A 17,258-nucleotide genomic window follows, 5' to 3' on the forward strand; every position below is an offset into this window, starting at 1 on the left:
TCACACCACCTAATGTCAAAAAAGAGCGGGCCTTTAAAATATGTTTATGTTTCAGATATTTTTCACAGTGGCTCTCAATTTTGAATGTCTAAAGGAACCCTGGTTTGTCCATCAGATGGCAGATTTTCCTTTCACAGCTAGTATGCATGTTTTAACAACATTGTGTGACCCTTCATCTCTCACATCCTCATCCCTGACACAGACTTATTGCCAGTACCTGTGCCCGGAGTCTCCACATTCAGCCAGGTGTTGGACGAAGAGCTCAGCCCAATGCAGTGCTGGAGAAAGTGTTTACATCCATCACAAAGGTTTGGTCTCTTTCTTAACATCTTCTTTCTCCTTTAAAGAAGCATTTGCAATATGATACTAAATCCATTAAATTTGGGTTCAGTTACATGGAATGACTGATGTAAGGGATCAATTTTTGATTAGTTTTAAGGCACTTTCACATTCTTGATCACATTATTCCAAAAAATCCAAGTTTCATAGTTAATGCAACTTCAATGTTGATGTGTACGCTATTTACAAGTTGAAATTTGTAATTACAGAAACTTTGATATCATATGAAAACAGCGTTACTGGGTCCAAACAGTCCAGTAGATATTTGTCTAACAATATTTTACAGAGGTATATCTTTAAAACAACTGTTTAACTGACAAAATAATAAAAGTCTACTGCACAAAAAACTCTAAACAGTCTCAAGCTTTATGTCTAAAATGATAACGTTGTTTACCTGCATTTTGAAAAAACACAATGGTGGGGCATTCTAGTCTCTTGTCAGTCACACTACACACTGGATGTACATTTTTACATGTACTTGTTTTTGGTGTCCTTGATGAATCAGTTTAGAGGGCTGTCATAATATCTGATTTTCACTACATGACTAGTGTGGCCAAAATAATTCATGATAATAATATTATAGCAGTATGTATAGAAAATAAAAATAATCAGTCAAATTATCTTTAACTTGTTTATTATGTGTTTTGTCTCTTTGTCGCTAATTCTTTTATTGTTTCAATGATCCCAGATTGCCTACTGCCGGTATTTCTTATTATTCATACATTTCCTTTATTCATGCATCAGTCGAGACTCTATTCGTCATGCTTTCTAAGCCAGAGTGCTGTTACAGTCAAAACTACACCCTGTAATCTTTTTCTGTAAACATTGTACAAAGGTAACGGGGGTGAAATGGAAATGATTTAACCTAACCTATACATTCATAAACTGATGACATAGCATAATATCTAATATTTCTGTGTAACTACTGTAGTGGTACTACTACCACTCTACAAGACCTGTACAAAACCTGTCTGACATGAAATCATGATAATGAATTTGAAGTTTTTATGCTTCGCTCTCTGCATAACTCCAGAAGACAAAGGAGTCGGGGTGGCTTAGATAGTGGGGGGTGGATCCTGGCAGTGAACGTCACTGCTTGTTAATCAATTAAATCATTATCGTTGGCAACAAAACAAAGTCACATGGATTTTATTAGTTAGACTGAAATTTCATCGAAGGACCTGAACTTGGGCGAGGACATGCATGACGAAACAATTATGCAAGAGCACATTTCTGTTCTGATTGTAACGTTTGCAGAAAATGTCTCACTTCTGTTGTGGCAGCTTGCACTTTTCAGTGAAACTTTTAGTGCTGATGTTCTCCTGATAATTTTTGTATTTGCTGACTTCACATGTTCTCCAAGCATCTCAGAGATGAAAGCCCAAATAGTGAATTATTAGCAAAATTGCAATATGCTAATGTTTGGACTGGATACTGTACACTGGATTTAGTTGTTTTTCTCTCTCTGCACAGAATCCAGACTCTCGCCATCTGGATGGCCTGTCCAAGCAGCTGGACTGGGAGGTGCGAAAGGTCCAGCGTTGGTTCAGACACCGCAGGAACCAAGATAAACCCAGCACACACACTAAGTTCTGCGAGAGCATGTAGGTTAATGACTATTGTTTTCACCCTTGAACATCTCTGCAGGCTTGAACACACAGTGGTTGTGTTTTCTGTGCAGCTGCAGCGTGATGTTGTGTGTGTGTGTGTGTGTGTGTACATACAGTATGTTTGTAGTTTTAGAACCATCAGATTGAGAACATCTGACTGTTTTGGCTTGTTTATTGTTAGGGCTTTATTTAGGATAAGAATTTAGGTCATGTTATGTTGTGGTGAGACATATATTGCCAGTGGTTGGTACAAGTATTGTTTTGATGAGTCCTGTTTTCTGGGTCATAATTTCCATTCTTCTACTTCTAGGTGGAGGTTTACATTTTATTCGTGCATATTTACCTATGGGTTCCAGTTTCTGTGGCAGGTGAGCATACTGAGAGCAAGAAATATTGATAAACATGATGGAGAGACTTTCTGTTAGGTTTGTTTGATTGGCTGGGTGTATTTACAAAGATGATAGCATTATTGATTGTTTGCTGATCTAATTTGTGTTTGTTTTTTAGTCCCCTTGGACGTGGGATACACGGCATTGCTGGTATGGTTATCCCTATCAGGTGAGATGCAGTTCTAATCTCTGCCTCTATCATTTATTATTATTATTCCAATACAACAACTACAGCCTCAGAAATTACCTCTAAGTTGAACCAACAGTGTCAAGGGTCGAATATTTACTGCAGGGTTGTTGTATTTGATTGCAAGGTGTTGTACCCTAATAAACTGGTACACAGTTAAACAGATAATGAAAAGCTATGCAGAAAAGTAGCTTGTGTTGACGTCCCTCTTTACACTGAAGTAAATGACAGAGTGAAACAGAAGATGTATTGTTAGTGACTGTTTGCCTTTACTTCACTGCCATTTTACTATACTTGTAAAAATGATAATGTGCCATAAAAGGCACTCTGACTTACTCAGTCTATCAGAAAGGACAACTTTGATGCTCATTTCTGATTGACTGGCTAGTTTATAACGTGTCCATGACACATACTGTTTTGCAAAACAACATTACCACTTTTTCAGGTAATCCTGTGTTGCTAAGCAACCATAACGTGGAGACATTATTAGTATTGATAGAATTATTATCAACTTAAATTACATTTATTCAGCATCGGCCATGGCACATCAATCAGATATTCTCCAGCAAACACAGATGTTTGTGTGGTGTGCTGTGGCTGTCTGTCCTTGTTTGGCGATGTTTAGTCAGATTAGAAATGTTCAGTCTGTGTTTGATGAAGTTTGGTAAGTTTGCCATGCTTTTTAAAAGACAGTTACCCTGACAGTATGCATATATTACACACATCAATATGAACTCAACTCATGCATGCCTAGTATGAACGGTAAACTCACTAGACCAGCTATGTATTAGTTATCGTTGTTGTGTTTGAGTGAGGTGATTTAGCTTATTTGTTTTAACTTATTTTAAATATATAATATAAATAATTAGAAGATAACAAAACCAGTTCTGTCCTCATTTTCCAGCTCACAATAAAGATGAAAAGCTCCTTTGTTTTGTCTTCTGAATAACCACTGCTTGCTCCAGATTTTGTTCTGATATTTCTGTTATTTCTTGCATATTTGAAGGCATCTTGCCAGTTTTAAACACAATAGTACAAGGCGTGCCTCTAAATGACCTCTTCACTCTCCATTTTGAAGTCAACTCAATCAATGTGCCATGGACAGTTTTAAAAATAGTGTCCATAGTGTTTTTTTTTTTTTCTGGCGGAAAACTGCTGGCAGTGTGCTGGAGAACAGTGACATGAAGCTTATGTGCAGTGGAAGAAAAGAAATGCTGCACATGGGTTTGACATTGGCTATGAAGCTAAAAGCAAAACACTCAACAGTAACATTCAGTGTCCGACCGATCTGCTCCCACAGACGGGCTTTTCTGTCTCTGTTATGAGATTTTATGTCTGACATGGACAGAACAAGCTTCTCCTCCATTTTCTTGGTTACAGGGATGAAAAGTCCCTGTGTAATATATGATTGGTTGTCTGAAAACGAATAATGGTGACGACAACAACAGTGCCTCTGAAAAGTTCCCAGATTTTCAGCTAGTCGTGCTTGGAGCGGCCGCACAAAAAAGGCGGATGACTCTGAAAAAAAATGCTGGGCGCAGCATGTTTTTTCTAGGCGGCCACATGCTGCCACAGACGCTCTCACCTCATCGGGAACAATTGGAAAAAAAAAGACACTGGCGCTCAGAAAGAAATGCAATGTGGACATGGCTCTAACTGCCAACGTTAGAATGTTCCCTGCTGGAGGGTGTTTGATTGGTGTGCCAGCGGTTGGTTGGGCAATATGATGATATAAACCATGACTTGGCAAAAATTTGGTGTTATCTCCCCTCTGGTTATATCAGACAATTATATTGTAAATCATTGGGCAGGATTTGTTGTATGGCAATATTGGATATGATTTTTGCAGAAATTTAACTAATATTTACGGTATTTATTGTGTTTGAACCAGCAAAAACAATCTTTTCATTCACAGACAGGCCCACTGGTAACATTTCCATCATATACCAACTCAAGGTGCAAACAAGGCTGCAGGTTCACATTCAGATTTGTCAAGATTGCAACTGAGCTGTAAAAATTCAAACATGTTTCGAACAGTCAGCAGCTTCATCTGGTCTAACGCTCATTCAGGAGGACAGAGATTTAATTTCAGTCACACGTTAGAAACTGTAAACTGAGAATCTGCTTTTTGTTTAATGAAATGAGTGACTGTCAATCACGGCATGATTCCTTAGAATGCAGGACTACTCACGTTTTATTGCTTCATGGTGATTCATTGGGTCAGGATGTGTGCAGCTGCAATGATTTGTTGCACAGTGGTGGTCACATGTCATCCTTTCACTCCCAGTACTGTGTCATCTCCACTGTAGAATAGCAGTAAAAATAAGATGAATAAAATCCTTATGTGAACTGACTCGCTGACCCTATCTCACCTCTCTGTGTGTTCAGGTCCTGACTCCGGGTCTTTACCACTACTATGTGACAGAACTGGCCTTCTACTGGTCACTCATGTTCTCCCAGTTCACCGACATTAAAAGGAAGGTAAGAGGAACAACAGACACTGTCTCTGTGAGGTTAGATCGCTCTGGATACACCACAGTTTGCCACTCCCTGTGAAACATTTGTTAATACATCTATTGTTCCTCATTTGGCAGTGGAAGAGAACCTGTGAATGGGTATACAGATGTGTGTTTGTGTGTCCATGTGTGATGCAAAGTATTTCAAATATATCCTTTGTTTCAAGCTCGTACAGTTGTGTTAATTTTGGACGGTCACATGTTTATGTCTTTTGGGAGGGGGGCAGCTGGTGAGGCTCAGTCTGTGAATGCTTTGTATTTTCAGCACGAGGGCACCCTCTGTCATGTGATGGTGCAGGCCTAACTCTATTAGAATTACAGAAATTCCAATACCAGCATATTGGAGCTGGAGTTTGTTCCAGCCCCAGACACTCACCTTTAACGTTTCAGATGTTTAATACAGCTTTACGGAAAAGTAGGACAGTGCTACAATGTTTTGATTTGACAGTTGTAAGACTCGAGCTGAATACTAAGAGGGATTCAGTGTATATTTTCTTCATGACATGAGGATCAGATCAGGCTGCTGAAGCTCCTCCTCAGCTGATTCTTTCATTAGATTTGTGTGTGCTAAGCTAAGCTAGAAGCTTTTGACACGCAGGCCTTTCTTGCCATTTAACTTTTACTTTGTTGCATTGTGATTACATTACAGTTAGCTCCAAACCACAAGTGAGTAAATATGCACATTAAAAGATATTTCCAAACAAACAAAGGAGCCGGTATTCATATAAGCAATGGTGATTTTCAGATTCAAATGAGTCAACAGAAGAAGAGGGATTCTGTAAAGATGCATGATTCATTTTGTCATGTTTACAAACTCTAGTCTTAGTGTCCCACAGTCTGGAGATATCATCTTTTACTTTGACAAAAAAATATTTTAAATATTTGTACAAAAATTTACACATGTTTAATGCATTTTATTCTTCAGTGGTCCTGCTGTTGTAGAGACTGACAGATCATTAAAGGGACAATTCACTCCCAAATAAAAACACATTTTTACATTTAGTGCTATTTATCCATCAAAATTGTTTTGGTGTGAGCTGCTGAGTTCCGGTAGCCTGATATCAGACAGATATGTCGACTCGTTACACTTCATTCCCATATTAAGAGAAAGAGCCTACTCAATGGAGTGGGCGTATTTGAAGGCTTGGACCCAGGGTAGACTTTCAGAGACATCAGCTGTAGAGATGTTGTCTTCTCTTGAATATAATGGAACTAGATGGCACTTGGCTTGTTGTGCTCAAAGTAATACCTTTGATCAGGTCTGGACTTCTGGAAAGAGATATTGTTGTTGAGTTTTTCAGAGGTATTCAACTTTAATACCAAGTGGGCCAAATAGGAAAATCACTGGGGGTTCGTGAGCCAGACAGAAAACCTTATCAATTAATTGCTATAAATAACTCAGAAGAAAATGATCCATTAATTGACTTGGAGTGCAATGCATTTATTGTACAATAAACATGTTGATTTATTAATTTTTGCAGCTACCAGAGTAAATAGATACTTGCCAGTCCTTTTGCTCTGGAATTAGCAGTCAACTTTACATCTTTTTACCTTCTAGAGAGACATTTTGAAGCTTATTTTTAGCTTAGCTTACGTGAGTTTCTCTGTGGGGTGAGGCTTGACTTATTGAATAGCAGGTGCAGAGCAGGGGTAATCCTGTTGCAACCAATCACAAAGTTTAGAGATATGTACCTTAGTTTTATTTATCACATTGCACATGCCAGCCTGACTTGCAGGTATCCGTCAACAATAGACTTGGTGCATATTCTCCATGGAGCCGAGCTGAGAGCTGCCTCATAGACCCACTGCAGCGTGTCTGGTGTAATCACATGCACTGTGTTGAGAGACCGGGATCAGTTCTGGTAGCTGTTGTGTTGCCATAAAGCGCTGCAGCCGTGCCCAGTGGAATCAAGCCATTTAGGAATCTGGAAAAATTCAAAAGGGCTGTATCCTTCTGTGGGTGGTTAACTGAATAGGCGTGCACTAGATAACACCACGGGCCTTGTTGTAAACAGTTTCATGTCAGAATTACTTCAGCGCGGGATGTAAACATTAATGGTGTCCTCAGCTAAGCTGTAACAATAGCGTCACTACACTAGCTAGTGTGTTAATACAGTTGGTGGTTGTAGGTGGGTAGAAAGAAAATAGTTCTTACATGAAACTGCTTACAACAAGGTTTGTTTTTTTAATTGGCAGTGAACTGTCCCTTTAAAACTGCAGAATGTATGTTGAATAATGGTCAATTATGGTTAAACAAGCGAAAGGTTAAGATACGATATAGAAAGCTGGTTGGAAATATGGAGCAACCAGATTCAATCTAAAATTAAACACATTTTAAGGCCAAATATATTTTTTACCATATCCATTGCAGACCTCCCTCTGTTTGTCTGTCTATCCATCCATCCTCACTGTCTGCTGCTGTCAGCCCACATAACTCGCCTGTCAGATCCACATGTCTCCGATCTCAAGCTTCATTCTTAAGCCTCTGCCTGTTTATTTGTCTTGGATTGTTCTGCACTGTTAATCTTTCACCTAGATCTTCTTTCAGTCCAGGTCTGACGGCATGAAAAAGCACTTCCACAGACTCTGATTTTACTTCAGTTTCATCTGTCAGTTTCCTCTAAAGAGTGTTAAGAAACAATGGTGATGAAATTCTGTACAAATTATCAGTCTTGTTCAAGCTGCTGCAAAATTCATCTCCTGTCTCCTGCTGGTCATACATCAGACTTTTGTTCCGTCTTTGTTAAAGTGCAGCAGCAGCGGGCGTCATGAATGGGGCAGAATTTACCAAGGAGACATGGTACTAAAACATTTAGAGAGGAGGCTCTCTTCTGGTGTAAAGAGCAGATTAAGGTTGCACATTAGGTTTGTGCGACCACTTAAGGTGTTGTCTCTACAATGTGCATGCGTTGTGTGTTTCCTCTTGATCTGATACACACTCTGCCATTTCTCTCCATCTTGTAACAGTTGACCTGAATTAATATTTTTAGTTTTAGTGATGGTGTGATGTGTGTGGCTGAGAGAGGGCATCAACAACTTTTTTTTTTTCCAGTGGTGGTGCTTACACGACAGGAAATGTGGTTTTGATTGTAAAAGAGTTGACTTATCACATGTTGTCTTAAGCTTCTACATGATGCTGCAGCCAGACACACAGGCACAGTCTGTGCCTTAGTGTCTCTATTTGATTTTAGAATTGATTTCACCTATGAACCATTGAATAGTCTGGTGTGAGTAAGCTGTGTTGTCCATCATGTTGTTGTTTAAAAGTAAAGATGATTGTTTGTTTGTCGTCATGGCTCCCAACACTTGATTAGCCTACATGGAAAAGAAGATCACCTCAATTCCACTGTGACTTCTTTATATATCTAATTAATTAACACTAATTGCTTTATAAAATTGCATCCCAAACACAGCTGCTGCTCTTAATCTGTTCTAGACTGTTCTTAGACAGTGTACACTGTACTGCTGGGTGCACTTGTGTACTTTCATTTTTCTGTTTTTAAGTATCTTTTACTCTGTGTATTTGAATTATCTGTCATTTACTGTATTTTGCTTATTATTGTGGCTAGAGACATTTATTCTGTGTACTTGATCACAGCTTAAATTGCTACTGTATTGTCTTTTTTGCAGTTTTAGTGATCTGTATGGAAGCCTGGAAGACAAATGATAAAAAAAAATATCTGGTGATCCATTTTCTAAGTTGATCTAAATTATTTGCTCTCCTGTTTTCATAATTTATGAACAGGTGAAAAAGGTTTTTGCCAGATTCATTTTTCTAAACTATGATTTTTAATATGTGAAAACAAGTGACAAAAAAGTTTTCACACATAATTTCTTTTATTTTATTTTGTCAGGATCATCCTGTAGTGTTTTTTGTTGTAATACTCATTTTATCCACAAGAGGCTGGAGCACACTTTTACCCCATGTATCAAACAGGACTAAAAGTATTCATCAGGGTTCAAATGGGTGCTGGGAAATGTTGAAATCACTTAAATCTTACTGTAATGCTTTTGAGAATTGAAAAGTGCACAGGATGAAGTACTTGAAATTTTTTGCAGTTGCATTACTTTTCATAACAAATTGTTACCAACTGAATAGTTAGCTGTTTAGATAGAGAAATCAAATAAGTTGGCTCAAACAGGTTGTATAGGATGCCAAGTCTACTTACAGATTGGACGTTTTGAAACGTGAAACTTTGTTTTCCTTTTATTTGAGACCCTTCCATAGAGTGCTAACATGAAACATAATTTTGTTTTTTGTTTTTTATAGCACAATAAAATTGGAATCATGTAGGAATCTTGATTCATGTATTCCTCAAGGTGAGTTTTAATTCTCTATGCACTATAAACACAACCTATTGTGTTTTAGCAAGTTATGTAACATGACTTGCTAAGGCCCAGTAGTTGTCCCTTATGTTTAGAGTCAAAATGAGTATTACAACAATAGACACTAAGGAAAATGATCCTGACAAAAAGAAAAAGAAAAAAAAAAGAAAACACCTTTTGTTGTCAGGGATGAATAAAATAACTTCCAAAAATGATCCTGCCAAAACTTTTTTCTTGACATTGACCTGACAAACCCCTTGTGTTTCATCTGTTCTTCAGTCATAAACACAGAGGAGAAAACAATTTAGATCAGATTTTTTTTTTTTGTTTTTTCGCATTTTGCCTTTTATTTCATAGTGACAGTGCAGAGAGGAAACGAGGGGTATGGCGCAACAAGAGTCAAACTGGGGACACTGGGGTGACATTTATGTGTCTTAACCAGTAGTTCTACTATATGGTCTTAATTTGATCTTATCTGTAACACAGCAGTCAACGACAAAACAAAGAGGTGCAGCATCACAACACGGGTAAACATTCAGTGAGTGTATCTGCATGCTAATCATCTCTCTCTTTTTTTTATTTCAGGACTTCCTAATCATGTTCATCCATCACCTGGCTACAATCAGCCTGATCAGCTTCTCCTACGTGAACAACATGGTGCGGGTAGGAAGCCTCGTGATGTGTGTCCACGATGCCTCTGACTTCCTGTTAGAGGTCAGTTAGACGCAGCGGTGACTGTGGTGATCACACGCCTTTCAGTTGTTATTGAAGTTTCCACACCATGTTTCATGTTTTACTGAACTAACTGCAAATACACTTCACTCTGCCATTTTTTGGATCATGGCCTACTGTTATATTTAAGATTTTTTTATTACTATTTTCATTTATTTATTATAGATTTGTTTAACTTCCAGATGTTCTTGTTTTAGTTGATGATTTCGCTCTAAATATTAATTTGTATTCTTTCTTGTTAAGTTTTTTATTTATTCTTTTTTTTTCTCCACTCTAATTCTTTGAGTTTTTTTGTGTCCAGGAGGTTTTATTTCCTTATGCTCACTACTGCATGTACAGCTTTTCTAAAACTATAAAAATGTTATTGAGATGAAATGGCCACTTAGTGTATAAATTGATTTGAAATCATAGCAGTGTTTTGACATTTAAAGAACATATTATATTGAACAGAAATGATCTCCAATATGTTGATAGACTAATACTAAACAAAAAAGGAAAAATATGGAATATATTTGAACATTTGACTACTGCTGATACAATAATTGCAAAGACTCAGCTGTTACATACAGTTTCCTTCCTTTAGGTTATTTGTTCCGTTGCATTTTTCACTTCAGATCAGTTGGTTTATTGAACAGTGGAGATGAACTGTGATGATTGTTGTTGTTTCCAGTCACTTCCCATTGGCTGAGATCCAAACAGATTACTAATGGTATGAGCCCACGAATTCGGACAGAGTTGATGAATGGTAATAAAAATGATGCTCTACACAAAACTCATTATGAACTGTTGCTTGTGTTAATTTCTTTTCCTGCAGGCAGCCAAGCTGGCCAACTACGCCAAGTACCAGCGCTTGTGTGACTTCCTCTTCATTGTGTTTAGTGTGGCGTTCTTCATCACACGGCTTGTTATATATCCAATATGGTGAGTTCTCTGTGACACCTGCAACCTTAGAATGAATATTACTGATATCTATTAAATGTATTGCGGTAACACTTAACATGACTGTTCAATGATAAAATAGTAATATAGTTTTATAATAAAGATGTAATAATTAAGTAATATGTCATTACCAAGGTATTTACAGTTAACAATGGGTATATTAGACTGAAACAGAGGGTAATAATGAGGAAACACATCTACAGATTGCAACAAGACAAAACTATTTAGTAATGATATAGTAATATTTTGGTAATATGGCTACCTGATAACAGGGGTTGGGCGATGTGGCATTTGACGATGTCCACAGTGAAACATGGATGGATGATGACATCGTTGTTGCTGGCTCTTAAAGGGTCTTTGTCTCTGCACCACATGTCACAACTTAGTTGTATTCATGAAGAAAATAGAAAACATGGAATGGAAATGCAGTGCAATGAACAGCAGCAGTGCATTCTGTTTATTTAGCCTCCCACATTTCAAAAACTGAACTTATTCAGCAACTCTATGGCAACTTGGAGAGGACACACTGCTGCAAACAAAGAGGGCTTTTTAAATCATGACTTTATGATGGTAGAGGCCTCAGCGTTCGCGTTCAGTCATTGTGATTGACGATGGAATCATCAGTTGGCCCAAACCTACTGCTAACAATATAACGGTTATATTAGTGTAATATTGTGATTTAAAAAGTATAAATATGGGGGGCACATTAATGAGGTAATAACCCAATGATAATGAAGTAATATAGGTTGATGGTTTGACTCTATTATAGGCTACTATCAGCATAACACCTTCAAAATCGCATTAAAATTCTTGAATTAAAAATTGGTCATTACCATATTATAATGCTAAAATTCACCCTTCCTTGTGCTCCAAATATTGCCTCTTGTTTTAAGGTAATACTGTACAAATTATATGTTTAATGCTGTGATTTGTTACCTGGAGACACTTGTGGAAGTTTCTGTGTAATAACTCTGAATCGGGGCCTTTTACCGTTTGCATTTTGCAAGTCTATAATCATGAATAATGTTCTAGCTTTAGCTTTGAAAGTGGTTGAGCTCAGATTCGAAAATGTGTGCATAAGTCTTTCTTTTTGCTTTGTTTTTTAAGCAAATGCGTGCACAGAAAACATTATACTCCTCCTGGGCTTCAGTTTCTTAAATTACTTAAATTGCATTGCATATCCCGCACCTGTAATTTGTCACACTGGTCTGCAGCACACAACTTACACCCTGAAAACATAGTGAAAACCAGCATGCTCTGTTGTTAAGGAAGAGCTAGAAAGTCATGCAACAACCAGTTTATAAATCAGATGAGTCAGTTTCCAGCACGCCTGCGGTGTCTGACTGACAGATTCATCATCTTTTTTTATCTCTTGCTGGGAGCACCGCAGAGATCTGTGCTAATGTTCAGGCTTCGTGGAGCTGTTTAGATAGCGACTCTTCCTTGACAGGGACCTGGATGTTGAAGCTCAACCTCCAGAGAGACGGACAATAGGGAAGCTATCACTGGCAAAGGTAACCTGAGCAGCTATATTCAGTGTCTTAGTGTGGATGAGTGACAAAGCTAGTGTTGCCGGTGCAGTTACCTGGACTGAAATCCATACCCCTGCTGGGGGAGATGGCTTTGTTCACAATCTCCTGTCACTCAGCTGGATTTAAAGGAAGACATGATGTCACCAAACGCTCACCTAACATTACAGTAGATCTGAGTAACACACCTGCTTACTTTCCACCAGCGTCCAAATGGGAATTAGAGTCTGCACTGTTATAATGGGTCTCATTAGACAAGTGCTGGTTAATAATATGATTAAAATACAACATGAATACTTTTTTGCTCTCACTGGAATAAATTACTGCATGTGTGCACAACTGTGTATGAGACTACAAAGTAAATATTTGCCCTCACATGCACCTCTGTTTGTGTCTTCTAGGATCCTGAACTCCACAATGTTTGAGAGCTGGGCCATAGTCGGGCCGTACCCGTCCTGGTGGCTGTTCAACATCTTACTGCTGGTCCTCCAAGTGCTGCACATCATCTGGTCCTACCTCATAGCTCGTATAGCTGTCAAAGCCATGCTGCGAGGCAAGGTGGGTCACCGCAGACTGAGAGATAACTGAGAAAAACTATAATGAGATGTAAAGGGCCAATAACTATAACAGTAACTATATATATATATATATATATAAAGAGTTTTAACTCAAGTGGATGGTCCACAAAACAATGACAACTATAACAACAAATATAATGATGAAAGATATTGTTGGGATCACTGTCAAAACAATTTGATGAATAATAGAAACACTAACAGATATTTTAAAGATTACAGTGTTTAGCCTACAACTTCTTTAACATTATATAATTTAACATTAGGCTGCAAAATTTTACCTGAGACATAATACCAATGATGGATTCAATTGGACCTTATTGTCTACTTTGATGATTGCTACGATACCATCCAGAGCTCAACATTATGTTTTTGTTTTTTTTAACGTGCATGGTGGCTGAGAAATATACTTACCTATGCACAAATTGTTTTATTAGCGGTTGTTTAATAACAACAAAGTCTAGAGTTAATATTTGAAAAATGACTGAAATGATTAATTGAGTATCACAGACGAATTATTGCAGCTCTGGTTGTAGCCCCCCCTGTAATGACCTGCTCAGGGATTTGACACCCTAAGAGAAACTGTTTCCACAAAAAAGTGTTTAACAGCTACTAGATCGTACAAATGATAATCATCTTCTGACAAGATATCTTTAGTTTTCTGGTTTTAGCACCTGATAGTTTCACTTCACAGTGTCAGCTCATGAGGTTTAGTGCAGCTCAAACTGTCTAAAGGTGGCATATATAAAAAAAAATCATGTGATTCAGAACTTGCCTTTAATACTGTTGTGTAAACAAAGATAAAGATAAAGGTCCCAAACCTATTTACCGTAAAACATTAACTCTAAACCTTTGCAGAGACAGAACAAGGCTCTTCAATGATTTATGGATAGATGTGGTTCTTACAGTCACATGACTGATGAGTGGAGGGACCATGAAGAAGAACACATGAGCAATATCTTTATTGAAATCTACAACATAACACCGTGGCTATTTTTTGTGATGAATTTGCTGCCTCTACACTTTTTTTTTCTTTCTCCGAGCTGTCCCTGACTCTTGTCTCCGTCTCTCTGCAGACGCTGTTTATTTCCTCTCCCTCTGGAATGAGAGAGGGAGATCCTGTCTTTCTGTCTGTCTTTGTCCAGTGAGCCCTCCTCCTCCACTCCTCTCTCGCTTCCCTCCGTTTGCTTTGTCCGCTTGAGACCTCCTTTACCTTCTCTGTTTCTGGCTGTAAGTTTCTGTTTACTTTTCTCTGTTGTGATTTCTTTCACACATCTTAATTCCACCTGTCCTGTCCATATTTTAAGGACTTACTGTGCGTGCAGTGCATTTAATTGGACAGCTGTGTGCAGTCGATCAGTATGTAGATTCACTCAGAGCAGCAGCAGGAGGAGCAAGTAAATTATGTGTAATGTGGTAATGTTGTCATGAATGTCAGGTATGTCCAACTGTTTCTCATTAGGCAGCAGCGTGTTAAACTTGTCCCGCACCACCACCCTGTGGTTATGATGAGTGCAGGTAGTTTGCATGAATAACAAATTTGTGGGACTGTTTGTTTGTTTGTTTTTAAGCAATTCTCGTCATAGTTGTAACGAATTTAATTAGAGCAACAGCAACACGCTGAATTAAACACAGACAGTGATATATACAGGGTCCATACAAAGTCATAAAAGTTTGAAAAATGCTGAAAAGTGGAACTTCACCCCTTAGTCTGAGCCTTACTCCACCCACAACATAATTTTGAAAAATGCAGAGATGACCAAGCCTAAAACTCAGCCTAAAACATGTTTGTTTTGATACAGACCCCAACATTTTTTTTTTAAGTAAAAATAAAAATGGTAATGCAAATATGATCATTCCCATTGGTTGCAATTGAAATTTCAGTCAAAGTAATCGCAATATGACTTTTCTTTTACAATATGTGCAGCGCTAGTATAAATGAATTTGCAGTCACATTTTTTATAACAATTTTGATGTAATGATAAAGGCTTCCAGAGGAAATTTTGGTTTATATACCTTGAAAGGTGCTTCAATTTTACTCTTAAAAAACTGTTTGAACCCTTTAATATAAAATGATACCTCCTTGACTTTGTGAGCAGTTAAATGCAGGCCTGTACCACAGTAGGATATTCAGTGGACTCACTTAGGGTGATGCATGGCCTTTGCAATTTTAATTTGTTGTGTCTCGTGCTTCATCCTTTCTTATGTGTAGGTATCCTTTGTTTTTATAAATATGCAACATTATTATTACTGATGTTTTCCCTTCAGTGCACCTTACCTAGAATTATATAACAATATAAGAACTATATTATTCACTTTTATGCCCAGTTACAGGACGCTAGGATTTCATGTTTTACCTGTAAGACTCATCATTTAATGCATTTGTTTGTCATCTGTGATGTTTATGATATTTACAAATGGAGAAGCAAATATAGTAAATCCTAGGACACTGCAGAGTGTCTCCTCTTTAAAGAGTCACTAACAGTGAACAGTTAAATTGCATCAAACAGCCCACGTTTCCATCACCCCTCTCTCTTTCAGAGTTAGTTTTGCAATTGAGTAATTTTTAGACATAACTTTTTGTAGAAGTTGTCGTGCTGTTATCCTGCAAAAAAATGCACTGACTTGACTCCAAACAAAGAGTGACTTTCGCTCGAACTGTTTTATGAGAATCAATTTTTAGAGGCTTAAAAGCATAAATTTCCAGTATCGGAGCATCTTTTATATATATATGTACATATGGGCATGTATGTACACATATATAAGAGAATATGAAGATAAACAAAATAAAATTACTTATCCTTTAAGATTTTATTAGGATCCCCTTTAGCTGATGTTGAGCATGAGCCTCTCTTCTTGGGGTCCACACAAAATATGAAAAAACAATAGTTGAATATGTCAAGGAGGAGAAATGTCAAAAATCATAATATGAAAGATAAACTTTGCTTAAAACGGCCCACAGTGTTCATCTCTGGCAGTGTTTGTAATGGTGGTGAAGTTACTACAGAGCAGGACATTTTCCATTGAGCGTTTACATTACTTTGTTTAACCTCTGTAGCTTCTTTTAACTGTAGTTTGTGCTGTCTTCTAGGTGTGCAACGATGTCCGCAGTGACATTGAGAGCAGCTCAGACGACGAGCCCGTCACGCCCTCAGACGGCCTTAAGGCTTCTCACACGCCCAAAGGAGAAAACGGCACTAACGGCCACTGTGCCGCCGCTGCTAGAGCCCGAGTGCAGAACCACAGCAGCTGGTGACCTGCAGCCTGAAGCTGGGAGCCCACCCAACAGTTCATCCCTCACGGCGTCTCCAAGAGCTTTGTCTGTCCTGTGACATTCCTGTGACATGCAAGGTTCACACTTACATTCATGCACACACACAGTCCATGATCACACATTACACTGACAGTGAGCGCACACAGATTCATATGTTGGTGAACTGATGGTGGAAACACAGACACTGACATCTGCTTTGAAGAGCCCTGTAACGACACGTACAACACGACTCAAAAAGAAGCTGAAAGCTCTTATGGAAATCAGTCGAAGAACGTGATTTGCATAGCCTTGTTTTTCAAATGATGGGATTTATTTGCTGCCAGATGTTGGTTGGTTTCAATGTTCTCTCCCAGTTTTATTGGTCAGATGAACTTGATTATTTTTGTTTTAAGGATTAATTCACACTGGATCACAAAAGACAGAAAACTGTGGCTCTCTGGGGCTTCAAACTTTGAAGTATGTTGCATTTACAGCAGATATTATAGATATAAATAACTGTGTTGTTATAGCTGTGGTTTTATCAGCTCATAAAAGGGCACCTGCTGTGTGTGTGCGTGTGTGTGTGTGAGCAGAAGTACAATACTTAAAAGTTTAATAGCAGCAGTTTCTGTCCTTTGTGGTTCATTGTGAATTTACCTTTTAACCACATTGTTTGTGACATGTTTATTTCTGTTTTACTGTTTTTTACTACTTCTTCTGAGACCAAATGTTTATGAAATAGAGTGATGTCACTGCCTATAGAGAAATCCAGGTATGAGGACTGTACTAAATGGTATCAAAGTTCTCACTTGAGTGCCTTGTATAAATGTATTTCCAAATATATTCTGATGTTGAAACATGTC

At 38.0% G+C, this 17,258-nt stretch overlaps 1 protein-coding gene across 2 annotated transcripts in view; it reads left to right on the forward strand.

The window, feature by feature from the left end:
- cers5 (ceramide synthase 5) overlaps positions 1 to 17,252 on the forward strand; it is a 30,250-nt gene extending 12,998 nt beyond the window's left edge. The window contains exons 2-10 of one of the 2 annotated variants that reach the window (XM_084738021.1): positions 203 to 308; positions 1,813 to 1,943; positions 2,260 to 2,317; positions 2,457 to 2,507; positions 4,914 to 5,006; positions 9,953 to 10,081; positions 10,914 to 11,020; positions 12,969 to 13,125; positions 16,234 to 17,252. In XM_084738021.1, coding sequence (XP_084594147.1) covers positions 203 to 308; positions 1,813 to 1,943; positions 2,260 to 2,317; positions 2,457 to 2,507; positions 4,914 to 5,006; positions 9,953 to 10,081; positions 10,914 to 11,020; positions 12,969 to 13,125; positions 16,234 to 16,398 — 997 coding nt within the window. In that variant the 3' untranslated portion in view covers positions 16,399 to 17,252. The remainder of the gene's footprint in view (positions 1 to 202; positions 309 to 1,812; positions 1,944 to 2,259; positions 2,318 to 2,456; positions 2,508 to 4,913; positions 5,007 to 9,952; positions 10,082 to 10,913; positions 11,021 to 12,968; positions 13,126 to 16,233) is intronic. The other variant, XM_084738030.1, reaches the window with a different exon arrangement.
- Positions 17,253 to 17,258: the final 6 nt, after the last annotated feature.

The sequence above is a fragment of the Lutjanus erythropterus genome, chromosome 2 (genome assembly GCF_056507025.1).
Source record: "Lutjanus erythropterus isolate fLutEry1 chromosome 2, fLutEry1.hap2, whole genome shotgun sequence".
Taxonomy (NCBI): domain Eukaryota; kingdom Metazoa; phylum Chordata; class Actinopteri; order Lutjaniformes; family Lutjanidae; genus Lutjanus; species Lutjanus erythropterus.